The sequence below is a fragment of the Engraulis encrasicolus genome, chromosome 19, assembly GCF_034702125.1.
Source record: "Engraulis encrasicolus isolate BLACKSEA-1 chromosome 19, IST_EnEncr_1.0, whole genome shotgun sequence".
NCBI classification, from domain to species: domain Eukaryota; kingdom Metazoa; phylum Chordata; class Actinopteri; order Clupeiformes; family Engraulidae; genus Engraulis; species Engraulis encrasicolus.
This window is the reverse complement of record NC_085875.1, coordinates 40,251,240-40,263,739: the sequence shown is the minus strand read 5'-3', so window position 1 is coordinate 40,263,739 and position 12,500 is coordinate 40,251,240. Positions and strand designations below refer to the sequence as shown.

At 45.2% G+C, this 12,500-nt stretch overlaps 1 protein-coding gene across 3 annotated transcripts in view; it reads left to right on the top strand.

Annotated features, from left to right (window-relative positions):
- Positions 1 to 12,500, top strand: part of mipol1 (mirror-image polydactyly 1) — an 86,455-nt gene that overhangs the window by 58,934 nt on the left and 15,021 nt on the right. For all 3 annotated transcript variants that reach the window (XM_063184399.1, XM_063184398.1, XM_063184400.1), the window contains exon 12: positions 6,290 to 6,384. In XM_063184399.1, coding sequence (XP_063040469.1) covers positions 6,290 to 6,384 — 95 coding nt within the window. The remainder of the gene's footprint in view (positions 1 to 6,289; positions 6,385 to 12,500) is intronic.

The following is a 12,500-nucleotide window of genomic DNA, read 5'->3' as shown; positions in this document are numbered from 1 at the left end:
AGCATGGTGCAGATTACAGTTTAATTATTTCATCCAGCCCTGTAGCCACCTCCATCTCAGTGATTGATCATTGGGAGGTACTACATGTGCAGTAGATGCTTTCTTTCCCTATATCTTTCTCTCTCCCCCTTTCTCCTTTTCTTCTCTCTCTCCATCCCTCTTTCTCTCGTCCCTTTCTCCCTTCGTTCAATCTCTCCATCCCCACCCAGCTTCTCCCAATCTCTTTATGCCCAACTGGGTGTGAAAGGCCAACCGCCACCTCCCTTCCTGCTCTCCTTATATCACCTCTCCTCGTCTCACCCTCTGCTCGTCTCACCCTCTCCTCGTCTCACCCTCTCCTCTCCTTTCCTCTCCTCTCTTCTCTCTCTCCTCTCCTCTTCTCTCCTCACCCTCTCCTCTCCTCTCCGCTCCTCTCCTCTCTCTTCACCTCTCTCCTCTCCTCACCCTCTCCTCTCCTCCTCTCTCTCTCTCTTCACCTCTCTCCTCTCCTCACCCTCTCCTCTCCTCCTCTCTCTCTCTCTTCACCTCACTCTCTCCTCTCTGCTGCCAACAAATGTCCTTCCTCAAAGGTTAAGGTACATTCACCCCCCACCCCCCTTACCAGCCCTTAATCACACCAGGTCAGCAGTCTCTCTCTCTCTCTCTCTCTCTCTCTCTCTCTCTCTCTCTCTCTCTCTCTCTCTCTCTCTCTCTCTCTCTCTCTCTCTCTCTCGCAGTTCCAGGCGGCCTCATTTGGGTAATATTGTAATGAACCTGGCGGGCGTAATACATATGATTAAAAGGTGCGGGGGGCTTTGAAGTTTTTCCTCCAGCCCGGGTGCTCTCTCTCTGTCGCGGCTGGAGAAAAGCACATATTGACACAGGAGGTTAGCCTCTTTTTGATGTGCTCTTTGACTTTCGGGACCCGCGCTACTCGGCGCCCGTAATTAGCATGGCTTCCAGTGTGGCTGCCTGCTCTCTTCAGGGGCAAAGGTCCGGATGAGGCTACTAGACCCAGGGAGCTGCGCGCACAGGGATGTCTCTCTCTCTCTCTCTCTCTCTCTCTCTCTCTCTCTCTCTCTCTCTCTCTCTCTCTCTCTCTCTCTCTCTCTCGCGCTCGCTCACTCTTTCTCTCGCTCACTCTTTCTTTATCTCTCTCTCTCTCTCTCTCTCTCTGTCTCTGTCTCTCTCGCTCTCTCTTTCTCGCTCACTGTCTGTCTCTCTGCCCCTCTCTCTCCCCTCTCCAACCCCTCTCCCCTCTTTCTTGCCCTTCTCTGTACCCCATCCCTGCATACATCCAAAGGGTAAGGGCATGAGGGTGCCAGCCCCCGGCCTCTCATCCTCTCATCCTCTCCCCTGACCCCAGCCACAGCATCCAACGTACGCATGACTAGAGGGAATTAATGCATACCAATTGGCCGACCCACGGAAAGGCATTAGTTTGTTATTCTCAAGCCCTGAATCTCCTGCCATTTTGTCACGATATATTATTATCACTTGGAATGGAATTTAAAATGGATTCATGTCAGGGTATTTTGCCATTTATGAGATTCTGGGTTATATATTAACTTTTGTTCTTTAACATGCATGTACAGTAATACCTGAACAAAACGGCTCAACTGCCGTTTTTTTGCCGTAGTTTATGAATGTGGCACATTGGTAGACTGCACCACTAGACCTCAATATCTTTATTATTCCCTGCAGTTGGACGCCAACCATTTACATCAGGTGGTATGTAGCTATTATGAGAATTATTGCTGTAGAGGATATTTCAGCCTAAGATTAAACATATTAAGTAAGCCAAACGATTAATTCATGATTACACTTATTAAACCTCTCAAAGAAAGTCAGAAAAGTGGACCTACGGCCAAGAAATTTGTTCTGAAACACCTAAACCTTTCGCACTGTATCCATCTCTCAACCTTTAAAGTGGTTGGCCATAACTGGTGCAGAATGTTATCTAATATCTAATATCTAACTAGTTCCTATTGAAAACTCCTATCCTCGCTCCTTATCTTGTTCATATGTAAACCTCCATTTCCTGAGGTGAACAGGCAGCTGTGTGCTTCGCCTGGTGTGTTTGATGCTTGTGTGGTTGCCATGCGTAAATGAGTTGTTGACAGGTGTTTTGGCCGGTTACCTGAGTGACATTGAGAGAGGGTTTAAATGGAACGTTGAGGTGAGCGATTGTTCCCTGCTCTTGGGCCACCTATCGTGTGTGTGTGCGTGTGCGTGTGCGTGTGCGTGTGCGTGTGCGTGCGTGCGTGTGTGTGTGTGTGTGTGTGTGTGTGTGTGTGTGTGTGTGTGTGTGTGTGTGTGTGTGTGTGTGTGTGTGTGTGTGTGTGTGTGTGTGTGTGTGTGTGTTTTTGTGCGTGTGTGTGTTTTTGTGCGTGCATACGTGCGTGCTTGTGTTTGTATGGGCTTGTGTGTGTCTGTGCATGTGCGTGCACATGTGTGTGCGTGTGTGTGTGTGTGTGTGTGTGTGTGTGTGTGTGTGTGTGTGTGTGTGTGCACGCGTTTGCCAGTGTGCATGTATGCGTTTGTATGCATGTTTTGTATTTGTGTCTGTGTTTGTGCATACGTGTGTGCGCTTATTTCTGTACAGCACTGTTATCACAACTGTGCCGTATTGTGGTAGCCTCCACCCAGGGTTGCCCGATAAGGCACGGATGCAGCAGCTCCATTCATCAGTCTAATGAAAGAGCTGGGTACTGCACTGTACGTGTGAAATGACATGAGGTGACTTGACCTTACAGTCAAATTCTAAATTCATGTGTAACACACACACACACACACACACACACACACACACACACACACACACACACACACACACACACACACACACACACACACAGACACACACAGACAGGCACACACAGCTTTACCTGATTGTGTATGAGAGAGAGAGAGAGAGAGAGAGAGAGAGAGAGAGAGAGAGAGAGTGTGAGGTAGAGAGAGTGAGGTAGAGAGAGAGAGAAGTCTAGTTTAGTGTAGTGTTCCTCTTCCTGTCCCTCTTATCATTTCTACTGTAGTAGATTGCAAGTGGTTTTCAGTGGGGGCAGCCGGGCTGTGCTGTGGGTGTAGACGGCTGCCATTGTCTCTGCCCAGCTGCTAGCAGACGGGAACGATCAATACATCTGTTTCAACGGCTGCTTATTAGCTGGGAAAGTCTTTGTGTGTCTGTGTTGTGTGCGTGTGCATGTGTGTGTTTGTGTGCGTGTGTGTGCAGTCGGGAGACGGAATCTCCATAAGCTGGCTTTACCAAGCCTTCTCAAGCAACACCCCCAGTTTGCTGGCTTCTCTGGCTCTTCTTTTCGGTTCATCTCCCTTTTTACTCTTCTGTCTGTTTTTGTGTCTAGCTATCTCTGTCTCTGTCTGTCTCTCTTGCCATCTCTCTCTCTCTTTCATACTCTCTTTGTCTCTCTCTGTCTATGTCTCTGTCTCTCTGTTTCTCTCTCTCTCTCTCTCTCTGTCTCTGTCTCTCTCTCACCGTCTCTCTTTCTCTCTCTCACCGTCTCTCTTTCTCTCTCTCACCGTCTCTCTCTCTCTCTCTCTCTCTCTCTCTCTCTCTCTCTCTCTCTCTCTCTCTCTCTCTCTCTCTCTCTCTCTCTCTCTCTCTCTCCCCCCATGTGACATAGCAGAACACAGCTATGGGTGCAGAATAGAGGAACAGAGATGAGTCCTGTGTGTACATGCCTGTTAGGAGTAGAATGAATATAAACTAAAGATATAAGTTTCTGTTAAAGATAAGAGGTGGTCCTGTCTAACACAGCCGTTAAAATATCCCGTCATAAAGTCTGGCCGGGTGTGTGATTACGGTTGCCAACACCATGAAGTTATCTTGTATATGATATCACATCTAGTCTAGGAAATGGCATTACTGGTCATTATGGCGGCTTAATCATATTTTGTATATCATTTTGGATATAGTATATCATTTAATGATTCATACAGTGAGTCCAATATGTATTTGATCCCTTGCTGATTTTGTTGGTTTGCCTACTAACAAAGATATGATCAGTCAATAAATGTTATGATAATATGTATTCTAATATGGAGAGACAGAATATCAAAAAGAAAATCCAGAAATTAACTGAAGAGAATATATATTAATTTATTTCCATTTCATCGAGCAAAATAAGTATTTGATCCCCTGCCAACTGATTACAGTTCCGGGCCCACAGACCAGAGTGGCACTTCCGATCAACTTGTCATCTGAATTAAAGACACCTGTACATACTAACATGCATAAAAGACACATTGAATCAGCAGAATCAGTCCATAGTATGAGTGAATCAGTCACACTCCAACCTCACTAGCATGGGAAAGACCAAAGAGTGGTCAAATGATATCAGGGACACGATTTTAGACCTGAACAAAGATTAAATGGGCTGCAAAGCCACAAGAAAGAGACTGGGTATTAATGACCCAGCTGTTGATGCATTTCTTCCAAAATTTGAGGAATACAAAATGACTATCCATCAGCCTGTCTGGGGTTCTATACAAGATTTGACCTTTTGTAGGGATTTGATAATCATGAGAACAGAAAGAAATCACCCTAGAGCTGTACGGGATGAACTAGGCAATGATATCAAAGCTACTGGGACCAAAATCACTGAGAAAACTACAGGTAGCACTTAATGCCACAGAGGTTTAAAATCCTGTAGTGCACACATGGTACCTCTACTTCAGAAGGAACCTGCGCAGTCCCACTTGAGGTTTGCCAACGGACATCAGACTGGTTTAGGATATGATAAGGAGGTGCTGTAGTCAGATGAAACCAAAATCAAGCTGTTTGGCATTATCACAATTCAATGTGTTTTGAGAAAGAGTACCACTGTCTATGATCCCAAGAACACCCTCCTCACCATCATGCATGGAAGTGGTATCATTATGGTTTGAGGGTGTTTGTCTGGCCAAGGCACAGGACAACTTCACATCGTCAATGAATGGATGGAGGGAGACATGTAATGTGCAATCCTGAGTGCAAACGTCCTTCCCTCCACCACTACACTGATGGGTGGGCCATTGTTGGATCTCCCAACATGACAATAATACACAACATACAGTCAAAGCAACGAAGGAATGGCTCAATAAGAAGCATATTAAAGTCGTGAAGTGGCCTAGACAGTCTCCAAATATTAACCCTATAGTAATTCTATGGAGAGAACTGAACCTCCCATTTGCCAAGCTACAGCCACAAACTATTAAAGTTTTAGAGATAATGTGCAAAGAGAAATGGGCAAAAATAGTTTCTACTATATGCACAAACATTGTCATTAACTAAAAGAAGCATCTAACCTCAGTGCTAGAAAACTAGGGCTTTGCCACAAAGCACTTTATCTTCTTTAGCTAGAGGGGTCAAATACTTATTACCCTAAATTAAATACAAATAAATTAAAATATATTATTTTAAGTTATTTTCTGGAATTTCTTTTTGATATTCTGTCTCTCCATGTTTGAATACATATTATCATAAATTTATAGACTGATCATGTCTTTATTAGTGGGCAAACGGGCAAAATCAGCAAGGGATCAAATACATATTGGACTCACTGTATTATCACTTTCTGTGGATATTGTAATATACCAAAACAGTTTTATAAAATGTTAATATGAAAAATGAAATTAAACTTTATTACACTGTACCTAATAAATAAAGAGTGCAGTAAAATTTAGTGTGTAATAACATGTCATATTATGTACTTACGCTGTACCTTGGAGTTAGGTACATGTAGCGTACGTCCATAATATTGCTTATAGATGCATGCAATTACACTAGAAAAGACCATAAAATGGAGACAATTTAGAGAGTACATTGTGACACATGTAGGAGTGGTTTCAGTTAGCTGTTGAATGTGGAGACAGACTTGGTGTCTGTTGTGGTTTCTCTGTTTGTTTTTGAGTGTCATCAGCTGAGTGCATTATACAAAGTTAGGGGATGCCCTTAGGCTAAATGTGCAAAACACAAATCATAAATCTGCTTTGACGTTTTTCATTGAAATCTTGTGTCTGTCTCTATCTGTCTCTCTCTTTCTCTCTTTCTGGGGAGGTGGTTTTAAATGTGTAATTGGGGGGGTGGGGGTGGGGGGGATACCACTCACATTGGATTGTAAGTGAAGGATGATTTGTTTGTAAGATGACGCACAGATGGTTAAATAAACAAGTGTTCAATCTCTCTTTCTGTCTCTCTGTCTGTCTCTCTCTCTCACTCTCTGTCTCTGTCTCTCTCTTTGTGTGTGTGCGTGCGCGTACTTGTGTGTGTGTGTGTGTGTGTGTGTGTGTGTGTGCGTGTGTGTGTCTCCAGGAGGAGTTGGAAGCGGTGCGTAGGGAGAGAGATAAAGCATTGGAGCTGTGCCAGAGACTAGAGGAGGAACTGCAGTCACTCCGCCTCCTACACAGGTGAGTAACCATCACATCACACCACATTCATTCATTACCTCTGCTAAGGAGGTCATGCTATTTTCCCCAAAAGACAGAGAATGCCCACACATCAGTAGTGGAGGTGCTGGACCAAAGGGATGAAAACTAAAAAGAAATGATAAAGGAACATAACATTGATCAAAGAACTAACTGTCCAAAATGTCTATTAAACGTTTGGGAGCATTGATCAGCATTGACCTTTATCATTTATTTTAAATAATTTTCCCCCAGGTTTTATTTGTGTGTTACTATCTTACCATTTCTCTCTCGCTCTCTCTCTCTCTCTCTCTTTCTCTCTTTCTCTCAGACAAAAACACACATATACAAACAGACCCCCAAAATACACATGCTCAGACACATCCACACACGACTTGACAAAGTGAGCATGCACACACGGGCCACCCCGCTAAATACACACACACACACACACACACGTGTACAAATATGCTCACACGAGTATGTGTACAGACACATACACAGTGCTATCAAACCACAAACTTAAACTTTAATACTCACATAGAACAATAACCTGGCCCCACAAGTACAAACACCACCACCCCTACACACACACACACACGCACACGCACACACGCACACACACGTGCGCGCACACACACACGTGCGCACACACGCACAGCTTTCCAAAACACACTCTAAGACACGATTAAACAATACCATGTCACAGGACCTGTAAATCCACAAATATTTAAGTGGATTTTTTAAAATACAGGTTTAATAATCATGCAAATACATATGGACACACCCGATACTGTTTGTTTAACTGTCATTATCATAACCGTGAAATCTAATCTGTCCATCAAAGTTTCAAGTAACCGGCCAGTTGAAAAGGAAGCAGTCGGTGCTTTCCCGTCTTTATCTTCTAACCATGCGCATCTTCAGCGTCACAGAGAGGCTCCATGCCCAACCTTCTTTTATTTCTCCTCCGTTTTCTATTTTAACTTTCTTAATAACGGCACCTTGCCACTTCTGCTGCTTCTTCTTCTTCCACTTATTTTTTTCTTCTCTCTCTTCATCTTTCGTCATTACAGCCCTCTTATTAAAACCACCAAACATTCGATGTGCCACACACACACACACACACACACACACACACACATGGTTCACACGGCCCACACGTCCACCGCCCCAGCGATCTTATATTATTAACTTCTGAAAACGACTCTCTCTCCCCCCCCCCCCTCTCTCTCTCTTTATTTGCATTGGTTTGGAAGACAGAAATAGGCACCTGCAAGAAAAGAGTTAGTTCGGGTGTGGGTGTTGAGGAGAGCTTGGAGCAGCCAATAATAACAACATTTTCATAAATATTTATCATTATTGAGAAATAAAATGTCATGTAGAAAAGGATGCAAAAAAGCGAAAGGCAGACATGTATAAAGAGACAGAGGGAGGTGCCAGTAAAGTTGTCACATTGTTGTTTAGATGGTTCAGAATTCAGCCATCATCGTTTGAAATTATTCCAAGGAAATGATGGCAAGAGTTGATTGTCTCCGGCACGTGATTTGCTCTGCTTTGCAACGGTAACATTTGTGTTTTGGAGTCGCTTGGCCTGCGTTGCGGAAAACCACAGATTGCCAGTTAAACGCATCAGACTTTTACCCATTTCTAAACATTGGTATTAGTTTCCCTCGCTGTTACCTCTTTGTCCAATGCTTGGATGGCAAATAATGTTTGGCCTTTTCCTTTGCCACGAAACCGCAGGTTGATGGATTAGGTTGTGCAAATACGTTTGGCAGAGAAACTAGCCGTTCTGGTTTCGGGAGCGCGGATCCGGTTTTGAGATGTTCCCGTATCCTTCTTCCTCTTTTTCTGAAGCCTCATCTTTATCTTACTGATCTTCTGTTGTCTGTTTGACTGTTTGTGTCCTGGAAACACACAGACACAGACGCACATACACACCCATCGTACCACACACGCACACACTGTCGCGTTTTTTCCCCTTGTCACACACAAGGATCCCATGTTTGAGAACTGGGGGGTTGGGTGTCTCTCACCATCAGGATATCATTGCACATCCATCCCCAAAAAACGCCCTAAAACTGATCTATACCCTGAAAACGGGCCATTGTATTCACACACACACACACGCACACACACACACACACACAGGGAGACATTTGCCTTGTGCCTTGTGGTGGGATGATGCTCCGCCGTAGTGACTATCAGGGGGACGCCTGTGGTGCAGGACCTTCAGAGGAGAGAATCCTTCCAGCCCCTAACAAAGCCCAGAAGATGCCTCTGTCTTGTTTGCTCTGAGGATTCCACGCCACCCCAACCCATCCCCTCCCCACCTCGCCACCTCACCACCCCTCTATTCTGCATTGTGTTTGCAGGATAACAGTCAGGCTAAGTCAGATGAAAGGGACCAAAACAGACATACGGGAAAGCGAAAAAAGAGCGACAGAGAAAGAGAAAGAGAGAAGGACAGAGGGATGAGAAGTTAAAACGGGGGGTGGAGAAGGGAAGAGAGAGATTTGGGGAAAAGGTCTGGGAAACTGACTGACTGGGTCAACCGCTCCCCCCTCACCTCTTTCACAGAGCGGCCCACGCCACATGTAGCAAGTAGACAGACACCCCGTAGATTTAAAATAGCAACAAATCTCGACAAAGACAAGGGGGCTGCAGGAAAAAGAGGCAAAAAAGGATGAATAAACGTCGCAGAACTTTCTATGACTGTCGACTCGGTGGTTTAATGAGTTGGGCTTGGCCAGAGGGGCTGAGGCCAGTTGGGGCAGACGCTGCTTTGTTTGACTGGGAGCCAGAATTGAGCAGAGCAGAGCAGAGCTGAGTTGAAGAGGAGAGAGGCATTTATGAAGCCCAGACAGGGCCACCATCACACATTAACGCCCCCCTGTCTCTCTCTCTCTCTCTCTCTCTCTCTCTCTCTCTCTCTCTCTCTCTCTCTCTGTCTCTCTCTGTCTCTCTCTCTCTCCTTGTCTCGGTTTCAGTCTCAGCCACATCCCCCAGGGAGAGACTATTTGCGCACACACATATGGACACCAACACACACACATCCATACACACACACACACGCACACATACGGAGGCTGTGTTGTGTTCCCCTGGGAGAAACCATTGCACACACACACACACACACGCGCATGCACAGTCACTCACCCGCACCACCCCGTCTCATTATCACGCCTGGCCTCACACTTAACACCTGAAATTCAATAGTCGTTAAGAGACATTAGGCCGTCCTGCCACTCCACAGCGATGACACAAGGGGCTAAAGGGCTTTACTGAGGACTGCACTGCTGCTCAACCTCAGGATGCTGCCTGGTAGCTCCAGTAGCCACTTAGTATATTATGTGTTTTATTTATATCAATTTAGTCCGTTATATTATTGTCAATTTCCACATTTTTGGTTCATGAAAAGCTTTTTTTGGTGTTGCTTTTGTTTTTAACTCTGGTGATGGCTAAAGGGCTATATTGAGGACTGCGTTGCTGCCATCATGCCTGCCTGGCTCCGCTGACCACCACTGAATCTCCCTGCGTTTAGTCTTTTGTGTGATAGTTGTGAAGTATCGTTATCTTCATTTTGTTCAATGTTAATATTTTTGGTTCTTTTTATTCATTCATTTTATTTTTCCATCAGGATAGTAAGAGAGACAGGAAACAAAAGGGGAGAGAGATCACACAAATGTGATCACACAAATCCATTTGTTTTTATTGTGTTTTGAATTGAAAACTTTAACTTCCTGTTACTTTCCAGTCATTGTATTTAAAATATATATATATATATCTTAGTATTTGTGCCTGTCCTTTAAAAAGGCTGTGGCAGTGTCTGGCCATTCCTTTGAGCATGTGCTACTAGATAATCAGTGGTAGCGGCAGCAGTGCCAGTGGAGCTGGGCTAATGGGAGAGATATGGCTATTAGAGCGCTTGTTTACACAGATAAAAGTCAGGTGACCAGGAAGTGGCACCTGGCTCACAGTCAAAGACAAACACACAACAGTGTTGCACTCTGCTTCACACACACATAGAGACACAATTGCACACAAACTCGCAAAACATGGCACAGGCAGACACGCACACGCGCGCACACAAACATGTGTGCGCGCACACACACACACACACACACACACACACACACACACACACACACACACACACACACACACACACACACACACACACACACACACAAGGGAAACAGACAAACAAAACAAGGACAGCACACAAGCACACACACACACGCACACACAAGCACACAAGCATACAACAAGGAAAACACACACAGACGCACACACACACACACACACACACACACACACACACACACACACACACACAGACGCACACACACACACACACACACACACACACACACACACACACACACACACACACCAAGCAGCCGGTCCGCCACCAATCAGCCTGAGTTAGCCAGCAGATCAGTCTCAGCCTCAGTCTCGGCCCCGGCCTTGCAATCTGTGCTGCAAAATACATTTGGCGGATTGTCTGCAAACCCAACACAGCAAGCCAGATCCAGAGGAACAGCAAGGAGCTGGGGTAGAGGGGCCATGGCGCACGGCTAGTGTCCTGGCAATGCGCACACATGCACACACACACGTTCACAATATCACACGCATGCACGCGCGCACACACACACACACACACACACACACACACACACACACACACACACACACCGTACATGCAGAATGACACACACACACACACACACACACCGTACATGCAGAATGACACACACACACACACACACACACACACACACACACACACACACACACACCGTACAAGCAGTAAGACACATGCGCACACATGCACACACTACACATTCCCATCCCAAATTCTCATTTCCCACCCCCTCCCCTGACCTAAATTGGTTCCAGTGCTGGGCACACTAGGCAGACAGGTAAAAGCAGCGGCAGCACCAAATGGAAAAACATAAGGAAGCAGAAATCAGACTTTGTTGCAGAGGGAAGGAGGTTAGAAAGGGAGGGAAAGAAAGAAGGTGAACGAGCCATCTTGAACCTGTCATGTGTTGGTGAGCGGAGTGATTGATTTGTGTAAGGTACAGGTCAGGTTGAGGCGTGGTCGTCTTGTTTGCTCACCCCACTAAAAAGGTTGCTCTGGAGAAGGTGTGTTTGTGTGTCTGTGTGTGTGTGTCCGTGTGTGTGTGTCCGTGCGCATGTGTGTTCATGTGTGCCTGCGTCTACCTGTGTATGTGACTGCATAGATGTGTGTGTGTGTGTGTGTGTGTGTGTGTGTGTGTGTGTGTGTGTGTGTGTGTGTGTGTGTGTGTGTGTGTGTGTGTGTGTGTGTGTGTGTGTGTGTGTGTGTGCGTGTGCGTGTCATGTGTGGTAACTGGTATGTCCCCCCGCACCCCAAACTGTCCCCCCACCACCCCCAGTGTTTTGACCTCAGTGTTTGGCGAGAGGGCAGGAGATAAGTCTCGATTAAAAGGATATTTTACATATCCTCCCAGAAAGCACGCCCCTGCCCTGGTTAACCATTAAGCCCAGAATGCTCAAAATCTCAGGCCAGGTACATTGGGAACCAGTGCCCTTGATTAGAAGAACTGATTACACCAGTTAATGGTTAACGCCACTGCCCAGACTTGCTTTACAGTGCTCTATATCTCTCTTTCTCTGGATTTCTTTTTCTGTCTCTCTATCTCTCTCTGGTTCTCCCGCTTTTGCTCCCCCTCTCCGTTTGGCTATGTATTGTAGCTATGTATAGCATACTTATATATATATTATAGATATGGATGAGAACATGCTGTATCTGTTACTGTCATTTTGAAATGTGCTGCCTACCCCCACTAATTTACAACCTCCTCTTGTATATTTTACTTTTGTGTTGTCTCTCTTCCAAACAGAAATTTCCGGTTCTGTGTTCCACCATTAAATTTCCCGAACTGGTTAGAACAAAAAAAAAAACGTTCCCGAAACAGTGCTTTAAATATGACTACAATTATTTCAAATCTGTTGTTTATTGTTAACCAAAAGAGTTTCAACACAAACGTCAATGCTATTATCTAGTCACGTGGCCATGCCACTCAGTGGGCAACAACAAAATCCAACATCTTTGATGATGAACGAAATAA